This window comes from Lutra lutra, chromosome 12, assembly GCF_902655055.1.
Source record: "Lutra lutra chromosome 12, mLutLut1.2, whole genome shotgun sequence".
Lineage (NCBI taxonomy): Eukaryota > Metazoa > Chordata > Mammalia > Carnivora > Mustelidae > Lutra > Lutra lutra.
In genome coordinates, this window is record NC_062289.1 from 21,711,024 (window position 1) to 21,735,513 (window position 24,490).

The following is a 24,490-nucleotide window of genomic DNA, read 5'->3' on the forward strand; positions in this document are numbered from 1 at the left end:
TCACCAGTCTCATGGCATGAGCTATTTCTCTCTTACCCAAGAGAGAAAGCAGGGTAATCACTTAGCATTCGTATTAGAAAGTGGCATCTGGGACTCAGTGCAATCTGAAGAGGACACTGGGAACCTCTTGCTGCCTCTCACCTACTGATGAATTGTGATTGCTGGGGCCCCATTTAATTTGAGGCCATTCCTTCATATTGAACCTTCCTAGATTTCAGTAACAGGGTCGGGGTTGTCATTGCCACATTTCCTCTGCTGCAATTTGGTCTTTTTTTTTTTTTTAAGGTTTTATTTATTTATTTGACAGAGAGATCACAAGTAGGCAGAGAGGCAGGCAGAGTGAGAGGGAAGCAGGCTTCCCACTGAACAGAGAGCCCGACGCAGGACTCGATTCCAGGACCCTAGGATCATGACCTGTGCCAAAGGCAGAGGCTTTAACCCTCTGAACCACCCAGGCGCCCCCAATTTGGTCTTTTTCACACTGTCCTCAGAAACCAGTTTAAAAGCCAGCTTTGTTCTTGCGGCCCTGGTCCCCCCCCCCAGTCTCTGTGTACTCATTCCTCACCATGGCCGCCTTAATGCATGGTAGCCTTTGTTGGGCCCAGGTATGTTTTGACTCACTGAAAGAGAACCACCATCCTATCTTCCTAAAGAACTAATGGGAACGGTAAGAATTAGAAAGAGCATTTACACCACGGAATTAAACTTCTGTTCTTCAATGTTGAGCAATGATAGAGTTTTTGAGAGTTTTTTCCTATTCTTTGTAGATCTAGGGAGTAACCACCAGAGAAGTCTTCATATTTATTTCTTTGCTTTGGGAGAACTGAGCTTATGTTAATGATTGGTTTAAACACACACACAAAAAAATTTCAATGAAAGTTCTCAAGTTTCATCGGAGCAATATATCAAAGCAAAAGCAAATGAAAGACAGAAGTTAAAAGAATTCTTTTCATGGCTTTCAGCCACTAATTTAATATAATCTTAACCAGGCAGTCATGATCCTCTGTGATCACTTCAGAATATGAAGAACAACTTTCAGGTGTGAACAAGAGCACTGTGTCACTTTTGGAGAGGATGTGAACAAAGCTGAGGGTGGCAGCAAGTCAGTGGTGACAGGGTTGGCACCGTGGCTCTGAAAAATTATCTTTCACAGACAGGCCCTTGAGAGTCGAGGGGTCCCCAATCCTGAAGACCAAGCTGGTCTTCATGACAAAAGGTTTGTGATTTTCTGTATTATTTACTTTTCTTTCCATGATAGTAGAATATATATATATATATATATATGTACATATATATGTACAAATATACATATATATGTATACTATATATATAGAATATATATGTACATATATATGTACAAATATACATATATATGTATACTATATATATAGAATATATATGTACATATATATGTACAAATATACATATATATGTACAAGCATATATATGTACATATATATGTGTGTATATATATATATATATTTTTTAAAGATTTTATTTATTTATTTGTCAGAGAGAGAGAGGGAGAGAGAGCAAGCACAGGCAGACAGAATGGCAGGCAGAGGCAGAGGGAGAAGCAGGCTCCCCACCGAGCAAGGAGCCCGATGCGGGACTCGATCCCAGGACGCTGGGATCATGACCTGAGCCGAAGGCAGCTGCTTAACCAACTGAGCCACCCAGGCGTCCCTATATATATATATTTTTTACACAATAAATTCCAGGCACAGAATGTGTGTTTAAATAAATACCTACATATTGAGGAAGAGTCCTAACCTGGGACTTCAGAGACCATGTCATAAAGTCTTATAACTTTGGCTCAGCAGCCTACTTTCTTTGGGTCTCGATTTCCTTGTAGCTATAAAGGTCAAAAAATTTAATCTTTAAGCTATTAACATTCTACAAGGAAGGAGAATACAGCTACTCTACCCATACTAAACTTTACATGTGGATTTCTTTGCTCTCCTTAAGCTTCAGGAAGCACTAGTTAATCCATGGTTAAAAAAAAAAAAAAAGAATCGAACGAAATCTCCAACCAATAAATCCTTAAAATTCAATTACAGTAACTTATGAGTTAAACTGGCACTTTCTAAAAAAAAATGTTCTATCATTTTCTATTAAAGTTATTAATAAAAAGCATAACAATTATGGTCGCTCTGCTTTTTTATTTCAAACTAACAACAGACAGCTCAACTAAAAATAGGCAGTTTAAATTACAGCAAGTTTACATTATCCATGATTAATTGAAAAATTTAAATGTACAAATGTTCCATCTGAAACCACTATAGATTTTCCCCTACCCAGGGTGCATGTTGAAGAAGTGTTTCAGGCGACCCTTAGGTAGAACACATGATGTCGAAATGCTAAATAAATGGGTCTACACCGGTATACAACTAATTAAGTGAGCATAGCTTTGGCTTTAATGTTACTCTCCTCAGCAGGACCCACTGAGGGGATAAAAATACAAATGAAGCTGAAGATCTGAGATGGTCCAGCCGCGTGCATCAGGTGTAGATAAGCATCCTCAGCAGGAATTGACTGTTTTAAGCTTTATTTTCACAGTACAGTTATTAAACATTTCATTTGCTCATTAGGTACATAATGTATGACTGCCAGGTGCAAACTCCTGCTAGCATCTCTCTGCAGAGGGTTCTCCCAAGTAAAATGATTCTTGGTGAGAAATGTGGGAATAGGCTGCAGCGGGAATGGGGTGAACGGAGCCCCACGGGTCAAATCAGTGGCCAGCGGGTAGCATGATTTTGATTTCAATATTAATTTCCCCATCCTTGCCTACTTTTTCCTATTTCCTAACTCATTTTCCACTTCATCACCCTTAAGAATATGGATAAAATGGATAGTTTTGAAGATACTTGGGTTCACATCTCTCCTTGGTCCCTGACCCATTCTGACAAATGAAATGGCCTCTCTTGGTCTAGTTTCGGTGTGAACCATAATATCACTGTCACATGTATTTACTATTAAATAACAATTCTTTACAGGCTCAGGATGTCTGGTGGAAAATAGAAGTATATAGTTGTACATACTTCTCACACACAAGAAGCTTTTGAGGCTCTGGAAAAATAAGAAACATGTACATGGGAAATGTGCAACATTGTCTACCTTTTCATGTTAACAACATATGGAACAAAAAGGGTGGGTATTTATCTAGATACAACAGTCTCAGGCATTCCTCATGGGTAACTGAATTTCAAGTATGTAAGCTTTGGCATCAATCTTTTTTTTTTTTTTTTAAGATTTTATTTATTTATTTGACAGAGAGAGATCACAAGTAGACAGAGAGGCAGGCAGAGAGAGAGAGAGAGAGAGGGAAGCAGGCTCCCTGCTGAGCAGAGAGCCCGATGCGGGACTCGATCCCAGGACCCTAAGATCATGACCTGAGCCGAAGGCAGCGGCTTAACCCACTGAACCACCCAGGCGCCCAACTTTGGCATCAATCTTAAAACATTCAGTCTTCTATGTGTATTCTATTTTAAAAGTGAGGAACATACCTCAATGTAACTTCTGGGGATAGAAGCTTTATGTTCTTTTGGTAACCTTCCCACCTGTCTTCAAAAATAAGGGAAATACTGAGGTTGTGTTGATGAGGTGACCAACTGGGTTGGAGATATGAGGTCAATATTGTCCCAGATGGCTTTGAATCCGTAAGAATCCTATATAAAGGGGAGGTGTTTATTTTGCATAATTTTGCATAAGGAGAGCCTTACAGAAGGCTTTAAAGGGAGTTAAGTTTGATAAATAGTCATTCTATAACATTTATGTTGGGAAATGGTGACTAAGAAAAGGATGGACAAAAAGCCCTCAAGGACAAAAACATTGTCTAATGTGTCTTTTTGTCCTTAGGATTGTCTAACAGGTCTTTTTGTCTTTAGAACCTACGTCAGTGCCTAATTCATACAGAGTAGAGCTGACATCATATTTGTAGGATTTGTTCCTGGAAACAAGACAACAACAAACAGATGTGGCCACAGAGACTCTGCTCTCATAATCCTCCTCCTTTGAGCTGTCTCCTGATTTAGATACCTCTGGATAAGAAAGCTTTCAGGAAAACCAGCTATGATTTTGAGAAATTAATTCACCAGAACACTTTTAGGTTCCCCTCTTTTTTGGCTGCTTTTCTGAGGTTACTGGACCACGTATTAACAAAACAAAAAATATAAAATCAAAACTTTACAGGCAGGCTCCCACAGTCCAAGTTCACAGGTCCACCGTGACTTCCTAAGTTCTTCTGCATATAATGTCAAAGTCAAGAAGACTCTCAGTTAATTTCATGGATATTCCAGATCATTTTCAGATAATTTGTTATGAAAGGGACAATTGTGTCCTCCTCCCAAATTGATTTCTTTTTCTCATCTATTTGCAACAAGAAACAACAGGTTTGAGTTCTTTATTTCCATCAATTCATCTATTCAGATGTTTTGTGCCTATAGGAGGAAAACTATCAATTCTGTTTTTCACCAAAACTAGGCTTAAAAACCCCTCTGGTATTATCCCAGTTTTGCTGATATTCTAATAATCAAACTTCAGAGAAACTACATCCTGAACTCATAAAGACAAGTGACACAGCATGAAGTTTCCTATCGTTTCATGAAAACCTCAGTAAAATGCATGAACAATGCAGAAATCCAGATATTAGTCTCACACAACTTCTGTAATTATGTATTCTGTGTAGAATATCATCATTCCCAAATTCATCCACACTAGTACACAAAGTTGGCATTCATGTATATTTCACGTGGTGTATAAATATAATGATTCTTACTTTCCAAAAATCAATTATTTTGTCAATATTGGAAATATTTCCTTTTATAAAGACAATAAGCCAAAGAGGATTCTGTTTTTCTAGTATAATCTTGATTATTCAGACCCAGATTTCTTATTATTCAATATACTTGATTTTTAAAATCTGGTTTTGTTTTTTAATAGAAGCCATCGAATCTTTCTTTGTCTCGCTCTGTCTCTGTCTCTTTCCCTCTGTCCTTTACACACACACAGACACACAGACACATTCTCTGATATTAAGACACAATGGCCAGAAACACACCTTTCAGATTACATTCTGGGGTTAGTACACTATCATACTAACCCGATCTCTTCTAACTTTTACAAGTATACTTCTCAGACTGACCAAAGCACAACATGAATGGTATTCATGGCATAAGGACTTCTCAAAAACTCACAGTAATTTACTTATTCAAAGAGGTGATCATATATGTCAATGATCATACAATTTAAAAATATTTTCAACTGTAAGTTAAACACCATCACCACTTCCATCCCAAAGAATATGTATGCCATTGAGGAAAGTAACTTAGGTAAGCATTTTCTTTTTCTCCATTAAGAAGCCTACTTCTTTTCTGTATTATGCTGCCATACTTTTAGGGGTTGTCTACACTTGCACATTACCTATTTATTTATTCACCATGTCTCTCTCAGACACCTGGTTTTGACCTCACCAATCTATATAAATGTCAGACATAAAGGTCATAAATACCATCATAATTTTTCAACTTAATGGGTATCTGCCTTATAAATTTCTCTATAGGATTTGTTAGCATTATGTTTTCTCAGTTCTAGGATTCACAGCAATATTCTTATAGTTTTTATTTTTTCTCTTAAAATTATACAGCTAAATCAATGGAATGCTCCAAAGGCAATGGCATCTTTATATACTTGCTGAGGTATTTAGGGATAAAGTGAACTGATGTCTGTAATTTCCTTTGAAATGCATCAAAAATTAAGGTGGATGGTTAGATAAACATGAGGCAAAAATACAGAATCTAGGTGGTGGGTACAGGGAAGTTCACTGTATAATTTTTCTGAGCATTTAATATTTTTATAGTAAAATACTGGAAGGAAAAAAAAATAATAATGGCAACTTTGAATCAAGGAATTATTGTGTTTAAAACTGCCTTTTCCTTGAAATGCTCTCCCTTCTTAGCTTCTGAAAAATTATACCATTGTTCTACCTCTAGTACATCTTTATTTACTCCCTCATAAAATGTAGACTTACCTCATATTTCATTTTTCAAATTTCTTTCTTTTCCTTCAAATTATTTCTCTGGGAGTTGTCATCTATCTATCCCATGCTAAAGCTCTCACCTCTCTGAAAATGATTCTCTAATCTACTCTTCCGTTCCCTCGTGAATTCCTCCCACTTCCCCACACCCCTTGTCTAGCTCCACTGAGTGGTCCCCTCCCCCTTCAGGCTCAACAAACTCCACTCTCTCAGGCTCTGGCTTTCCTCTCACAGAGTACCTTCTCAGCTCACTCCCCTCCTTCTGTTTGCTAATAACTGTGTTCCTCAGGACACAGGATTCCAACAGCTGAGTCACCCTGCACCTCACTTTCCCCCTCATTCTTCATAGCCAATCATTCACTCAATTGCCTGTTTCTTGTTTTGGAAGACAAAGTCCTGCCGCTTTCTCCTCCATCAGTTCTCACTTGCATCAATCTACATTACACACTTTCCATTTTCATCTCAGTTTGCAATTTGATTCTCCTAAGTCACTAACCTACCTTTTCCTAGCTTATTATCTCGTGATTACTCTAGGAATCATTCTCTCTAACAAAAGAATGTTACCTGTAGACTCTGAAAACATGTTGTACTTTCTCATCCCTGGCATTTTCTTCACTCTGGTCCTTCCTGGTATGCTTTTGTGATTCTCCAGCAATTAAGGAAAGAATATTGCCATCATGCAGAACTGGCCGTACATGCCGTCCCTGCACTTTAGTAACGGTGACCTTGGAGATGCTATTCGATTCTCCTATACTCTGGGTCCACTGCATATAAAATGACATGGTCTACTCTGGAGAGATGGTGTGGGATTTATAGACAAGACCTGTGTAGAATGGCATTCTTCATAGTTCTTATTTATAGCTATCATAGGATTGCCAACTGATAAACATTTTTATTATAAAATGATTTGTATTTTACCCTGAGCTATCCAGAAATGCAATTTCCTGAGAATAGTCTATTCCCCCCAAAGATACTGTTGATTGAGATTTTATTCTTTATTTGCAGTGGAACAAAATGTCAATGAAAAATTCTGACTCATCCTTGTCATGCTGGGTCAGAAAGATCTCTTCAAGTCCATATATGGGAAATTATTTATAAGGAAAATATGTTGTTATGCAATGTTCCACAACTTTTCAATATTTGACATGTTCTTGCAGCATGAAGTTTCTGAATATTTCATATCTATAAGACGATTGGAAGCTAGTTGTGAAAAATAGGCTATTGGATATTTTGTATTGGGCTAATAAATAAGCCCATGGTATCTCTGGGTTTTTGACATTTATATAGATATTTATTTTAGTCTTCCAACGAGAAATGAAACTTTCTCTGGTTGGATGTGTTGGGCCAATTCAAGTATGAAAAATATGTAATCACTACATATTTGGAAAGGAAAATGAAAAAAAAAAGACAAAAACTAATGCAAATGTAAATAATACATGGAGAAAATAGAAATAAACAAAGTCTATTTTTTTTTCCTTTTCCTCTTGTGAATGTATCTGGAGATTTTTGTCAGGATTAGTGTTAGAATACCTCTGGAAAAAATAATCTCTCTATAGATATATATTTACATGTTAAGGGAGATACTAAAATACATGTGGTGTTTAGTATTTGTGACATTACTAATTGCATAATCATTGTCCTTTTATGTACATGTATTATTATTATATAGTTGCTCAGAAAAGTAGGCTTTGGTTTCAGAAAGTCCTAGGTTCAATTCTTGGCCCTGACATTTCAATATAATGTAACATTGAATTAATTATTTTATCTTCTCTGATCCCAAGATTCCTCATGAGTCAATATTTTCTTCTCTGTGTTTCTATGAACATTAATATAAGATAGCAAATTCACATGTTAAGTGTTTGCTAATGGCAACTGTCGATAACAAAGTTTGCAAGCAAATCACCATGCTTATTATCAGTTCATTTTTTTCCTGGAGTATCTACTGGGATCCAGCACATTTTAGGTTTTATTGTGATATGAAAGACTATTGAAAATTGGTGTCTATTATCATATTAAATGTTGGCTTGGGAAGATAAGCCATATGTACAATATTTCATTAGAATAATACTACATGTAGAATAAAGAGATAAAATTTAAGAATATATGCAGGAACTAAGAAGAGACTGACTGTGTGGCAGCTGGAAGACAGTGAGCACACTGGAGCTGGAGGAGGAGAGGGGGACGGAGCCTGAGCAACAGATGGCCCCCGACTGGAATAAGTTTCAGAAACTGGATCCTGTACCATCTGTCTAACCCAGGAGTACAAGGAGAAAGGTAAATAGGTGCAGAACATTCTCAAAGATTAAAAACATCAAGAAATTGAGGGAAAAAGTCTTAAAGCATTTTCCTCATAGTACTTTTCAATACTCTATCATTGTTCCTCTCTCTGATCTGTAATTTCTTAAATTCAAATACTCGGGTACTGGTAGGTACTTGTATAGGACCTGTTATCACTTAAATTAAGAAGCGTGGTATGAGGGAGGGAGGTAACCAAACAACCTTGTAATGCAAAAGAAAGAAAAAGAAAGACATCTGTGGGGAGAGAGAGAGAAAAAAGAGGGGGCACGGAGGGAGGGAGGAAGACTTGTTCAAACATTTATTGGAGAAGGAGGTTCTTTTTCTTTAAAAACTCCCCTCTCTCCCACCTGCTCTTTACTATTGCCAAGCCTCCTCAAACATATATTTACTCCTTAGAATGATTTATGGTCCAATAAATGATTTATGATGATATTTTTCAGGATATTATATAATACAACCCAACATTTTCACTACTCAAATAAACATTTCTTTTATTACCTCCCATTCTCCGTGATTTATATTACCACTGCGTATAGGTTCACTTACATGATCACCACCAAAAAAAATTGTTTAAATATTTTTTATTGATTTCATATGCTCGTCACCCTGGTATGACACCGGATGAATCTGAAATTGTCATTGTATGATGAGTCACTGTTTGAGGAAATGTGTGTGTAATCATCCAGTCTGTGATGAAGCACTTTCCATTGCACACCAGAACACGAGATGCCACGGACAGGTTCTGATGACCTCCTTAAATGACAACCCATCTCGGTTTCCCACAGAACCTCCCTTTCTGGGGAAAACTTATCACAGATGGTTATGAATCTTATCTATTAGTCTTCACTTAAAAAAAACAACAAAAAAGAGACAGTTTCCGAAGTGGGATCCCTTTTAAGACAATAAAATATTAATTCAATTCCTTCATCAGGCATTGACAAATATACACTAAGGTCCGAGGTGTTTGCACAAGAAAATGAATGACTTAATTTTGCAGAATTTCATTTGAGCAGGGCCAAAGTGTTCAGCTCTTGGCCTCAGATTTCCAGAAAGTTACTTCTTACTAAAGGCTTTTGGATTGGTCTAAAAAACAAAACAAAATGAAGCAAAACAGAAAATACTCTGTTGTTTACATTGCACAACTGAGCCTAAATGCAGGATTATGACAAAGTGGCTGGTTAAGTGGTCCTTAACTTGTTATAGATAATGAACAGTTTGGGACTCTAACAAAAGCTGTAAATGCACTCGCTGGGAAAAATGTGCATGTGCTCCCTCACAAACACACACACACACAGGTGAAAGTAATTTCAAGTGAGTTACAAAACCCTCGAGTTCTTCCATGAACTGCAGGTGAAGGATGCGTGGTAATGTTCTAGAACCTCACTCCTCGAAGTGTGATCTACAGAGTGGCAGTGTCAGCATCTTCTGGAATCCTCTCAGAAATGCAGAATCTAAGGTACGGATTAAGAGCCACCGAGTCAGAATGTGCGTTTTAATAAGATCTGTAGGTTATTCCCCGGCATGTAAAGTTTAAGAAGTGTGGTTTTAGCGAGTCATGTTCATGAAGAGTTTAGAATTAGAAACTCAATGTCAAATCACATTTGGAAATGAATCATACTATATATAATATTTCTAATAAAATAAAATATATAAGGGATGCCTGGGTGGCTCAGTTGGTTGGGCCGCTGCCTTCGGCTCGGGTCATGATCCCAGGGTCCTGGGATCAAGTCCCGCATCGGGCTCCTTGCTAGGTGGGGAGCCTGCTTCTCCCTCTGCCTCTGCCTCTGCCTGCTTGTGTGTAATTTTTCTCTCTCTCTGGCAAATAAATAAAATCTTTAAAAAAAATAAATAAAATAAAATATATGAGAAGACAAAGATGTCAGTAATGTTTTACATATATTTGAGAAATAACTTCTTTTTCCCACTTTCAACAGCTCAACTCTTGCTCCCCACTTAGCATTCTTCCTTGCCCTGCTATTCTCTTTGCAGAGAGTTAATGCAGGGAAGAGCTAAGTCAGATATTAGAGCTGGGGTCTGGGAAATTCCATGGGCTTTAGTTATGTTAAACTGGTTTGTCCTGAGAAGCAATTTAGGAAATGCAGTGTTTCTAAGAGAGAAAGTCAGGCACGTGACCACCAAATCTGTACACCGTTCGGACATAAATCCTTACTGGGTTTGAAGAATGGGCTCTCATACCAATTGGTAAAAACAGATTAAGAAATTAGAGAGGGAATGTGATTTAATGCCGTTTGGTTATTTAAAGGGCCTGGTGGGAGCTTCCTGCTTATTGGATATATTTATAATTTGAGAGCAGGACCTGTTCAACTGGAAGAGGTCACACTTCTCTCTATACTCAGGAAACAGTATTCGGACAGCTCTGAGCAGACAGACCCTCTGCTCTCGTCTGTTCACCACTGTTTGTGCAAGGGTACAAGGGCAGCCCTCTTTCTGGTGGGTACCCAGGAGGTGAAATATAACATTCTGGAGTTAGGCCTTGTTTCACCAGCCACTAAACTCTTAGACTTTATTTTAAGCCCCTTCCACTGGATCCTACAGCTTCTGAATATAAGGACTCCACCAGGACCAATTTATACCTCAGTGTGGTCTCCCGCTTATACCAAATCGTAAGCTCCTGGATGCAGGGCTCACATTTTTAACTAGTATAATTCATTTTACATGAGCAAGCCCTTTCCACACTCGATTTTATTTCTACTATTTATGGTGAGACATGAAGGCTTAAAGACATAAGCGACTTATTTGACACGAACCCAGCCAATGAGCAAGGAAGCTGGGTCCTAGAGTTTTCATATATTTTTTTTTTTTCCTGTAAATGCTCTTTCAGTCCTACACGGCTCCTGCCAGAGAAGAGAACGGGGGATTGGGATATACTTCTCATCACATGGCCCCACTGTGCTGCCTTTAGTCCTGCCCTGGGGTAGGCATCAGCTCAGATCCTGTGCATAAAGCCACCTATTTCAAAGAACTAACTGAGGCACCACTCCAAAGAGTAGCTGAAAAGAGAACAAACAAATAACTATAATTTTACATGCAACACCGACTGAAACACAAGTTTAAACTAGCTATCTCAACCTTGAAAGGTAGACTAGGTCAACGCATTATTATAATTGGAAATGTGCTCTTTCGGTGGCTCAGGTGACCACAGATACAACATCGGGGTAAAAGGAGGGGATATGGGAAGAAGTACATTTAAGAAGGGCACATTGGAGTAGATGTGAAAAGAGTATCATTGCGAATATCATTAGTCTTAATTCCTATAAGCCTCTATCTGCAATTAGGTCATAATATGTCTCTTGGTTTGAAATCAATAGAGCTTACTTATCATTGTTTTTCACTAAAAGAAGAAGGAGAGAGAAAAGAAAAAGAAGGAGGGGGAGGAGAAGCAGGAGGAGAAGCAGAAGAAGGAGAAGAAGAAGGAGGAAAAGAAGAAGGAGCAGAAGAAGGAAGGCGGGGGAGAAGGAGGAAAAGAAGGAGGAGGAGGAGAGGAAGAAGGAAAGAAAGTAACAGCAGCTTGCTAAAATCCCTTTACCGCAAAAGATAAGGCATTCTTTCTTGAGAGTCTTGACTTTCTTTCTGGTAAATAAAAAGATGCTAGTAATAAGAACATCAACCCTAGCTATGAAATACACAGGATGTTTAACAGGGCACTTGAATCCTCCATTAAGTCCCTGCCAGTAGGATAAACATTATAAACATTCCGAAGGAGGAGAGCTCTAGATGGTTTTAGCAATGGTTTTCTTACTTTATTTTAATATCACAGGGATTATTTTGTTTTCAGTGTGCTAGATTTTTCACAACACATTTTCAATACTCATTTCAATTTTCAATACTCCATTAACCCAGAGGTTTATGTGAACACTGTGTTTCAAAATTTCCCCTTGCTCCCAAAGGAACAGAAACCTGATGCTAATTGGTGAACTATAAGGAATTCCGTCAACTACTGTCAGTACTGACAGTGCACACTATGAGTTCAGAATCTACTTGAGTGAAACCCCTTCTCTTACTCATACTTCTTGACAAAACAAAGAAAAAATACAGATAGAATATCCACCCTTGTTTCTGCAGCAAATAAGACTGCTAGAATTTCATATGTTTCATTCCTCTTTAGAGATGAAAGGCTATCAAATTTCACAGATGAGAATAAGTAGGACTCGGGGGAGCAAAATTCATTCCAAAATTGGCAAAATGGAAAGACTCAGGACTCTATTTCCACTGAGCCACACTCAGTCTTCCTATGAAGAAGGTGGATGTCATTCTCCATTATAGTATGGGTGTTAAATTAGTGAATAGATTTTCCAGGGGTGGTGGCTTCATTATCATTTGTTTTTGTTTTGTTTTGTTTTTAGATGTTATACGTAGTTCAGAACATAATACCTTAGGCTCAGACGGTTGTGACTTTGTAAAGTTTTCAGCTTTTCTAATCCTCTTGCCAACTCTCAAGTTGCTTTGCTTCACCTGTAATCATCATCTGACTTGAAATTGAAGACCTGAATTCAATTTCCGGCTTTTACCTTTATTATTCTATTCTGATCAGCTCCACAAATATTTATTGAGTGCTCAATGTGGCTTATATAAAGGTCCTGAGGACAATGACATGTGATCCTAGAGAAGTTACAAGTTATCCAACCTCTGTGAGTGTCTCCCTCTGTGTCAGTAATGGTGATTATACTTCTTCTTACTTCTCTGCTAGGCATGAATTCATTTGGAAAGGTCCTTTATAAACTATAAAAGGTGGCAAAATCTAAAGCCTTAACCTTATTAATTTTACGTAAGCTTATTTTAGAAAAAGACACTTTGATCCTCAAGATGTTTCATAAGAAACAAAATTTACATAGCAGGAATTAACCATGTGACCTATGACATTCTTAGGAAATGTGAAAGGAATGTTTGCTGCTTTGAAAACAACTTATTGCTCAACCTTTTCCTTTTCCTTGTCATTCTCTGGCACTCACCGGGCCACCCACTCCCCAGTAAAATCCAAGGACGTTCTTAAATTGTATGTTTCAAATGTATGTAGTCTACTTGGTAACGAAGTTCCAAAAATAGATATTTTTCATTTTCTCTTATGATTATGTAGGTGGTAACTCAATACTTTAACCCCAGAGTTTAACTGCATTAAGTTGACAAGTAACCTCAATTTTATATATTGATATAACTGTTTCTGGTGCAATATTTTCTCTTATTCTTTTTAATTGAACAAAAGTTTGGTTGAAAGGACTTAGATTTTGACTCAACTGTCCTCCGTCCTCCCAACAGGTTTTTGCAATTCTAAAGAAACACCAGCTGTTTGTTTTTCATGCTCGCTGACCCTGACATTTTCTAACTCACAACCTGAGTAATATTCTCATGTGCCTTGATTTTTATCTTCACTTTATGCTTCCTTCTATTCTTCTTTATTTTTGTTGCTGGACTCCAAAGCCTTGGCTACCTGTGTGTGGTACTGGAAGCAACAAATGACAGCTCCCTGTCTCCTTACTGTCCTGAGGAGGGACATTGGCAGGCTGTACAAGTGAGTTTAAGCAGATGGGAGCTAGCCCCGAGTCCCTGGGTAGTCATGACTTCTGCTAGAACTTCTTTCCTCCATCTAGCCTACATGAAGGAATACAACATTTACTCAAATGCTAAGCTAAATAACTCAAACTACCTTCTGTGCAACAATTCTTTCTAATGGATATTTAGTAACTAGGAATATCCTAGAGGCCCTGAGGTGGGGGTGGGGAAGTTGAACTAAGAATAGCTATTCACATCACAAAGAAGTGAAATAAAATCCTTTGTTTCTCTTCAATATTCTATTTCTCTGAATTCTTATACTTGGCCATTAGCTCAATTGTTGACCTTGGGGAAGCTGCTTAGTCTTTTAGGCTTTGGTTTTGTCATTTGTAAATGACACACCAGTCATATGACTTACTTCTAATGTTTCCTCTAGCAATCATTTCCCTCCCTTTGAGGCAATTAGAAGAGCTCTTTCCTCTTTAAATACTGGAACCCCAAACTAGAGGAAATGATGTTTTATTAAAATACCAAGTAGGCTCCAGAGTCACAAACATTGGTGATATATGAGGTAATTTTGACTTACTTTTCCTAAGGGATAATTAAGGATGTCTAGACCAAATAAAATTAGATTTCACCTATGAAAAAAAATCTGTTAAGAATGAAGACAGGAGAACTTCAAGGAATTGCCTACAGAAACAAATAAATGAAAACAGAGATGATCTTACATATGAGATGAAATGTAACAGGAGATAGTGTCGTTTTCCCCATCAGACTTGATTAATGGTATTGGTCCCAATGATGTCGAATCAACGTATCTCTCCTACTTGGCTGTGCCAATGATTTATTTGACCGGACTGACCTGAAAAGTGACCATCTTGTTTCACCTGTGGAAGGATGTCTGCTCTCCCATGACCTCTGTCTGTGATTGATTTCAGCAGAATGGAACACTCCTTCGGTCTCCTTGATGAACACCCTCTACGGTGGTCTACAAGCGGCTCAGGGAATGCAGCAATTGTATTAATGTGTTATAGTAATTTATTGGCAGTTTTGTGTGATAGCATATTTACTGAAATGAGGCCTGTCAAAAAGATCAGGTTATAGTAGGAACACATGATTTCCCAACCAGCCATAAAATATAAATCAAATGCCTTTCCTGTCCACTGTCAGCCACCTCCACCCACTCCTTGTCCTCAGTCCTCAGACAAATGGAAGCACATGCCACATTTTGCAGAAGGAAAATCAAACTCAATTTTGTAGTACAATGAGATGAGTTTTCGTCTTGTCATGTCCACTGACATATTGATTCCTTGAAGATTGGAAGGATTGGAATGTTCTAGGTTTTTGCTTTTATACAAGAAAACATGTGGAAACGCAATGTGTAAATGGAGGACAATAAAGCCCACGAGCCCCTTTTCAAAGACGCAAGAACTCCAGGGGCCGATGTTGTAAAACAGTCACTAGTTAGTATTAAAGTCACTATTTGAGAGGTCACATTTTCTTACTCTTTAGAATTACAGCCTCAGAAGACAAATGGTCTCCTAATCCAGGTTCATTTAAAGTGCAGCTGATCATTTCACAGCTAAAAGGAATTTTCACTAGTGAAGAAAAAAAAAAAAAAAACCCTATCTTGGCCCTTTGTAAAATTTATATCAGATCTATAATGCCAGAAGCGCAACACTCCATCAAACATTTTCTATTTAACCTGAAAGGGGACGAAGCCAAATCACTTAGACGTCAGCATCTGTGATTTGCAAAGTGCGGTGATTTTAGCCTCCCTGAAATGCGTCAAGACCGCACAGTTATTCACTGGGAAGCGTTACGAAACGGAACCACTTTATCACGAGGGGATGATGAAATTGTAAGAAACGCCATAAAGTACTCTAGTCCAGGAAACTAAATTTTAACTCGGCAGGTGGAAAGGGAAAAAAAAAAAAAAAAAGAAAAAAGAAAAAGAAAAAACAATGAAGGAGCGAATCTGTGTTTTCAGGTGGACAGAATTTCAGTCATTATAACAACCGGCTGACTTTCTAATTAAACTATTATAAAAATACCGCAAAAGTCTCCCCAACTCCGTGGAGACAGTTACTGCGTACTATGCGCTGCCCTATACGTCACACCCCGAGAACGCAGCTCCACATGCATTACTGGGAAGTCCAACTGAGGCACAGATCAATGATGCCGCCCTTAAAAAAACCACACATGGGAGCGCCTGGGTGGCTCAGTGGGTTAAGCCGCTGCCTTCCGCTCAGGTCATGATCTCGGAGTCCTGGGATCAAGTCCCGCATCGGGCTCTCTGCTCAGCAGGGAGCCTGCTTCCTCCTGTCTCTCTGCCTGCCTCTCTGCCTGCTTGTGCTCTCTCTCTGTCAAATAAATAAATAAAATCTTTAAAAAAAAAACAAAACAAAACAACAAAAAAAAAAAACCACACATGGGAATATGAGTAGGGAAAGAGCTTCTTCATTGATCCTAATTCAAGCGGTTTCAAAGCAGAAGGAGCTTCTCATTTGGGGTGATCTTTAAAAATTATAGCAATGCCTCACATTACCATATTCTAAAGTAATTACTTGTAGTAAGTAAAGATAAATTCATTAGAAATTACTCAGTCCTTTATTGTGAAATCCGAAGTAAAATTATTTGAGGTTTTTTTTTTTTTCAAGCCGACAAGAGAATGACTTTACTTCATCAATCAGTTTGACTAAAGTAATGATTTTCTTAGAATTAAAATTTGTTGAAAGCTCTAAGTATTTCATCTTTTAGGCTAAGAAGCATGTAGTTAATGTCACAGCTAATACATTTGTCAGTCTGCTAATTTTCTTTTTCTATTAGAATAAGTAAACATCAGCCCTTTCTTAAAAGCATACTATTTACCATGTGTCAGAAGCAAAGCAGGGAGAACTTATTTGAAAATCATGAGGTAAGACATTATGAAATGAACAGGAATCACAGGGAGACAATGAAGGAGAAACATGAAAAGGAAAGACATTTAATAATTCCAAAGTGATGGCAGGATATGCCTCAAGGTGAGTGGGGGAAGATGGCATTTAAAGGAGAACCATGAAAAATGTATAATCCCCCCAAAACCCAGAGATATTGGAAAACATAAAAAAAGAGAGAGTTTTTAAGAAACAGTTTAAATAAAAACAAGAATGATAGTTAAAACTAGATGGATAGTTAATAAAAAGAAGGCTCTTAAGTGTACAGTGGAGATAAAAGAAAATGAGATCTTGCCCACATGGCATTAGATCAAAGAATGGTTCTTCAAATATGCTTATTTTTTGAGAGAACAGGTGTAGAGACAGCAGAAAGGACTCTATTTCCCATCTTTTAAAGACATAATAAGCTTATTTATGCTACATTGTGTCAGACTCTGTTTAAGGTCGCTTTTCTATTATTGTAACTGGAAGAAAACAATAAGTAGTAAATAACAATGCCAGGGCTTTGTTCTGTCTATTGTCAGATGTTCTTTCTAAAATGAGGGTTCTTTGTTACCACAGTTCTCTGGAGCATGGGTTGATTTCGAAGTGTGTGTTCCAAGGCAAATATTTCTGCCATGGTAAAATTTCTTTTAAAAGCGACTTCACAATTTTATTTTCAGCTTTTTTTCCTCAATGTGATAGCACAGTTAATTTTTACTCCCAACTAAAGAGAGTAGCTAACAGTATTAAAGTGCTTTGGCACCTAGTTTTTTGGTATTATGAAACTGGTGTTCTTCCACATAAAACAGTTAAACCTCTTACCTTTCCTCATTTAAAATATGAGTGAGGAAGGCTTGTGAGAAAAAGGTATTCCTCAACTCAAAGTTACTTCAGATGTTTCTCATTTTTCTTTTTATCAGTTTTGGAGTGATTTGAGGTAATAAGTTTTTAAATAATTTATCTTTGTTTTTGTCACTAAATAAGTTAGACACAAATAACAGGTGCAAATGAGTTCGTCAAACTTCAGAACCTGTGCTATAGCCAAAAAGAATAAGAGCAGATACATCCCTCAGTAGTTGTGCAGACTTAACTGTATTACTTAAATTAACTGAGTCACCATTCTGGTAGCCATGAACTAGGGTTAAGAAAGTAGCAAAGTTGCTCTGAGGATCAAATGTAGTGTTACAAGTCTGCAGAAGTATGCCAGGCATAGAACTCAAGTTCAACAAAAGGTTGAATACTGGTCACTTCCGAGGTCTGTTCTTTTGGTTGGTACTGCAGTGGGAAACAGTGCAACCAGAAATCACCAGGCAGTGTGATCGGGACACAGGAATTTCACTAAACGAATCCTCTTGCTTCCAACCGTCCTTGTCTCGATTAGCAAAGACCTCATAGTTTCAGGGCACTATAAAGTAGCAGACTCTGCCCATAATGTGAGTGGAGTGTATAGATGTGGGGGAAGGGGAAAGGGGTTTGGGCAATATAGATCTCTTTTAAATCCTAGTGTGGGCTTCTTTTGGGTTAGGAGAGCTATTTCCTGTGAAACGAAGTCAAGACAGCCATCGAGATTATGTGTCAGAGAGGACAGTCTTCATATATCCCAGGGACGGGAATCCCACATCCCTGTGCTCCATCCCACCTCCCCGGGTTAGCTGGTAGCTGAGCATCCATACCACACACCACAGCAAAGGCAGAACACCAGAGAGCATTAACACGAATCACTTAATATGGTACCGGGAACAAGGAATGTTCTTCAAATTAGATAATATTCATAATTGCAATTGTGGCTTTTCTAGCTTTTGCAGTCGTCATGAGTCTTATAAATTATTTCAGTGACTACAGCTGCTGTGGGTATGGATCTGAATAACAGAAACTTACATATATTTGCCAAATGACAGATGGGCCAATCCAGCTGTGTCTATCCACCTCTACTTACTTGGGACCACTGAACTTTGCTATCTTGTGCTTGATATATTGGAGCTGTTAAGAATTATTCTAATCCTTCAAATAATTTTAAGCACTAGGTCGTTCTTTATGTATCTCCTTATCTATCGATTGGCCTATCTTATATCCTATCTGTTGCTTTTCCTCTTTTTTCTCCTTCTCTTCCTTCTCCTTCCTCTTCTTTTCCCCCTCTCTGCTCTCCCTCTCCCCCCCTAATCCCTAACAGAAACAAAGAGGAACTCTGGATTAGTGGCACTGGATACCAATTGAGGCAATCAAATGAACACTGCATTGGGAAGAGGGGACTCTGGTTCTCATCTCTGCCAACTGATCTTCTTAGAAAGGCATTCTTTAAGGCTAGTGTTCCTAACTCCAATGTCGCAGGGAGGGGGTTTCCCCACCAATACCAACCAATTCTCAGACACTAGCAGGGTGTCTCAGAATTCAACTCAATTCTGACATGATTGACCTGGAAATAGTAACAGATTCCACAGGTTAAGGATTCAGCCATACAAAACTGCCTCCTACCCCTGACTTCAGATTCTCCTCACATGCTCCAGGCTGCTACCTCTGCTTTTGACCTACTAGCTACAGACTGGTGGTTCGAAGGACCAACCCCCTCCCCCCGCCCCATACACCTTGGGTTCAATGCATTTGCTAGAGCAGCTCACAGAACTCAGGAAAACATGTTTACCGGTTTATTAAAGGGTATGATAAAGGATACGAATCAACAGCCAGATGAAGAGACACATAGAGCAAGGTGCGGAGAAAGAGCATGGAGCTTCCATCCCCTCTCTAGTTCTATCATTTTCCCCAAATCTCCACATGTAAACCGACCTGGAGGCTTTCCAAATCCTGTCCTCTGAGATTTTTATGGAACTTTGTTGCATAGCCATGCTTGACTAAGTCATTGGTCCTTGGCAGATTCCACCTCCCCTTCTCCCCTCCCTGGAGGTTGGGAGTGAGACTGAAAGCTCCAACTCTCTAGTCAAGGTTGGTCTTCCTAGCAACCAGCCCCCACCCTTGAGGGGGTTGACCAAAGTTCATGTTCATAAGCAAGCAACAAAACAAACAAACAAACAAAAACCACGAAAAGTCACATTCATTAACATAACTAAGGATTCCTTTATCCACTTATCACCAAGGAAATTCTAAGCTCACAGCTGTGAGCTGTGAACTTCAGAGTACCCAGAAACTGTGGAGGAAGACCTAATATAAATGAGAACTCTAGTTTGATCATCTGAATGACGGAATATGTATTTCTTATAAGTCAGGCTATCACAGTTACCATAGAGATGTTACTTCCTACCCAAGTTTTTGTTTTGTCATTTCTAAAATTAAGAAGTTGGATTCTTCTCCTTTCTGGCCCTGGAACTTGGAAATAAGAACCTCTGGAAGACGACAATTGAAAGGCTACAAAGCAGAATTATGGGTTTACATGCATAGCTCTGAAAAGTGTTTTTTTTAGGCTTTTGTAACTCTATGTCTAGTCTTCATGCCTAACCTTAAATTCTAGGATCCACGTGGCTGTCTAAAGAACCAGGAATGTTTCCAGCAGTATTCAGGATCGATGACTTTCCAAAGAATGAAAGGCACCTATAACCAGCCAGTTGCTTGCCAGAGCAGATCCTTACAAGCTTCCCTACGAACCTCGATGGTGAACAGATTTATTGCATCCCGCCTTCTCCAGAGCCCTCATGCACTTAAGGAGAGGCACAGAGGATAACAACTATTTCAAACGTGAACAAACGGGCATTTACCTGGCTGAGACAAGAGTGGCGTGTAAGGGACTTTCGGTTCTATTGCACTCATTGGTGGAGGTAGCAAAGGATTAGCAAAGCTGCGGAGTGGGTGGGTTGGTCGAACACAGGCTGTGGGGATGGTTCTGCTTGGTGCCTCCTCGGTGCTGGGATGCTCAGGCTGTGCTGGGGGCAACATGGGTGGCTGTTGGCTGGCTGGTCCTTCACTCACCGCTGCAATGGAGACAAGAAAAGCCATTCATTACTCCAGAACAAAGCTTGCTTTCCCTAAGCCAGCTGCAGGGTCTCCATTTAGAGAAACATGTCAGGATCTGGCCAATCTCTTCTTCAAGTTATGAACATTCTCCTTCCTCTTCCTTCATACACTTCTGGGATATAATAGCACGCTCCCTTTAAACAACGGAACTACATCCAGCAAGACAGGGATCCCTCTCACAGGAAGAATAGTAAAATATATAGACAGCATTGACTCTATTGCCCGAACTGGCAGGGCCCTGTAATCATAAGTGATGAAGCAAGAAAAAAAGAGTTATTTCTCCTTTCATAAGTAGCAATGCCAGCGAAATTCAATATCCCAAACCCAGCTATAGCTGCATTATTATCTACCAGCCAATATGCCAATTTTTTCTGCAATTTAAACATGCCATGTCAACTGTCAAACAAATCAGAGCTACCCAGGTGTTCAAGGCATTGCTAATAAAATGATACAAATAATAGCCACAATCATTGTCTTCCATAGCAAAAAAGAAGCACAGCCAGCTCAAAAGTTATATGAGAGATGACTTTGCAGGAACAAGCTACCTGAATGCAGAATTGTAATATTTCCTCTTTGGTAGCAAACCTTGTAATTTTCAGTCAGATTACTGTAGTTGAAGAGGTTTCCCACAGTCGTTTGTGATCGCCTTTGGGGCATTTGGACAGCTCCGTGCACAGAAACACACCCTTTCTCCAGAGAACACAGTTCAGTGGGACTAAAATATTGGCAAGGCAGTTTCTTATGATAAGAACACCGTGACTTGACTTTTATCCTCCGTATTCAAAACCAACAGGTCCAGGTGAAACTTTAAATGTAAAGAGCTCCTTTGGAGGTCCGAGTGTTGATGAAGTAAGATATTTCTGATGATTTACTTTTAAAGAAAGTTCCACTGAGTAAGTGGGAAAAGATGTAGTGACAGAAGATAACATATCTCACTTTTGGAAGGGAATTTCTAACCAGGAAATATTTTGACATAATTAGTTTGTGAGATAATTTTGAGACAACTCTCTGGGAGGCTCCGTAAGGTCAGCAAAGGGCAGCAGAGCCAGAAAGAAAATGATAATGCTGAAGAGAGGAGAGATTAAAGTCACTAAAGATCAAGACATTATATTAAAGATATGCAGGAATGAAATGTGCCTTCAGAGGGTGTTTGATATTAAGTCTCATTTTTCTATATTCAGAAAGGGTTAGAGATCCTCTGGGTCATTGAGAAGCCTCCAGACTTACCCTAATCAAAGACAGAGGCAGGGGATACATAGGTTTGGCTGAGGATAGGATATGGCCACCTAGCAACCAGAGCTAGTAAACAGGCAAAGCCTTGATAAAAGATTTCTTCAAAGAAAATGTAATCAAGACAGCAAACTGGATAGAACTCTGGCAAGAGGAGTTTCCTGTCTCTAAGCTAAGAAGTCCTATCATGGAGGGGAGGGGCACATGCATGCAAAATATCAAGGTTAAATGGTGGGACTGTTGGGGCACCTGGATGGCTCAGTTGGGTAAGTGTCTGCCTTCAGCTCAGGTCATGATCCCAGGGTCCTGGGATGGAGCCCCACATTGGGCTCCCTGCTCAGTGGAGAGCCTGCTTCTCCCTCTTCCTCTACTTGCTACTCTGACTACTTGTGCTCACTCCCTGTCAAGTAACTAACTAACTAAATAAAATCTTTAAAAAAAAAAATAAAATAAAACTCTTTAAAAAAATGGTGGGGCTGCAAGGACTCTTGATCTCAGGGTTGTGAGTTTAAGCTCCACACTTGGCATTGAGATTACTCAAAAATAAAATCTTAAAAAGAAGAAGAAGAAGAAGAAGAAGAAGAAGAAGAAGAAGGAGGAGGAGGAGGAGGAGGGGGAGGGGGAGGGGGAGGGGGAGGGGGAGGGGGAGGGGGAGGGGGAGGAGGAGGAGGAGGAGGAGGAGGAGGAGGAGGAGGAGAGGAGAAAGGAGAAACAGGTGTTCTTGTATTCAAATTATTCAGTCTTGATTGAATACAAGAACACCTGTTTCTCTCTCCTTAATATTCTTAGGGGCAACTGGCTGGCTTAGTTAGAAGAGGATGCGACTCTTGACCTCAGGGTCATTGAGTCTGAGCCCCACATTGGGTGTAGAGATTACAAACAAACAAACAAACAAATAAATAAAAACTTTAAAGACTGCATAAATTAGATGGTTGACAATATAGTGTTACAGGCAAAGAAAATTATACCAGTTTTACTCTGGACTCATATTTAATCTAAGGGAGAAAATGACCAATGGTCAATAGCTAAATAACAGTATCTCTTAGCTCTAGCTCAGAGAGAAGAGGTTGTAGGAATCTATATCTGGGTCCCTCTTCATTACCAATGGGTTGGTTTTTATTACAGGTACATACTACCATATTAAGAATATCTTTCCAGGGAAATAAATTTTACAATTTTCCATAGAAATCTTCCCTAAGTAACTGTTTTGAAGATGGATAGTAATACATCTATATCAAGCTAAACTGCTTTAGCCATTAAAGAAATAATGATATATTTTGTGTTCTTCTTTATTCCTTCCTTCATATTTTCATATTCTATTTCTTCTACATTTTTGAAATGAAAAAGATTTATGTTAAAATATTATTGACATTAGACTTAACAAAATTGACATGTACTTTTTTAGTTTTCTAAAATTTAGTTTCTCACACACAAAAAAATAAAAAAACAGAATTTAGTTTCTCAAAAACCTCAGGCTTCAGAGAAATTTTGATGACATCGTGGAATGTTTGGGGGTCACTCCCATTCCTATTCTCTTTAATGGCATTGCTCACTGGCATCTCTAAAGACACAAATTCTCCACATGCCCAGTCCTCCATCCCTAGGTCTTCAGGTGGTCACCATGATTCCCACTGGGAACACATTTGAGGGAATAATGGTAGCTCCACACAGATGGACCAGCTTATTGGCAAAATCAATCTTTAGTACCACACATAGTGGAAAGGAAAGTGCCTAATTGAATGTGCTAAGTGGGAATGGAAGACTGAATGCATCACTAATCTATAAGGGACTAGTTCTATTTTGTTGAAAATGATGTCTGCTTAATATCTAATACAATGGGCAAGGTACAGATTTTCTGTGGTCAATTCATAATTCTTATATTTTATGTGGAGCAAAAGAAATGCTTTTCAGAACTGGCTGACATTTGAGGGAATCAAACCTCTTAAATGCAATAGCCATGTCTCCCCTGGAGCAAAGCCCTTGTGTCAGATGAGTCTTTTGGCCAGTTCAGTTGCCAGCATCAGGACACCTATATGAAGCGAATTGGCTCAGTAACATGGTATTTCAGAGCTTGGAAAGCAAAGAAAACCTCCCTTTGCCCAAGAAGCACAGCCTTCCTGCAATTCAGAAAATAAAGGGAGAATCAAGGAAGTGCTGGCAAGGCACTCGTTTTCAAATGATGAAATGGTGGGACTCCATTGTACAAATAGTGTACAATTATACAGCAGAGTTGAATTTCAAGGTGCTTTATAATAATTAATGTCAACACTAAATAATTGCTACAGAATGACTGGCAAATATATTGCAAAAATGGAAATGGGCATTTTTCTTCTATTTCAAATTGTAGTATTTGAAAGAAATAGAGCATGCCAGTAACTCTACACAAAGACTTTGAGACATGAACACTTAAGGAACCCAATTCACTCGTTAATCTCAGAACAAAAACTGTGCAATATTCCTGAGTAACCCCAGTTCCTGACAGAAGTGTGAATTTTTGCATAGTCCCTATAGAGAAATTTATAAACTCCACTATGCCCATGAT

At 38.7% G+C, this 24,490-nt stretch overlaps 1 protein-coding gene across 3 annotated transcripts in view; it reads right to left on the minus strand.

Moving 5' to 3' along the window:
* DCC (DCC netrin 1 receptor) overlaps positions 1-24,490 on the minus strand; it is a 1,178,115-nt gene that overhangs the window by 13,794 nt on the left and 1,139,831 nt on the right. For all 3 annotated transcript variants that reach the window (XM_047697659.1, XM_047697658.1, XM_047697660.1), the window contains one exon: positions 20,463-20,675. In XM_047697659.1, coding sequence (XP_047553615.1) covers positions 20,463-20,675 — 213 coding nt within the window. The remainder of the gene's footprint in view (positions 1-20,462; positions 20,676-24,490) is intronic.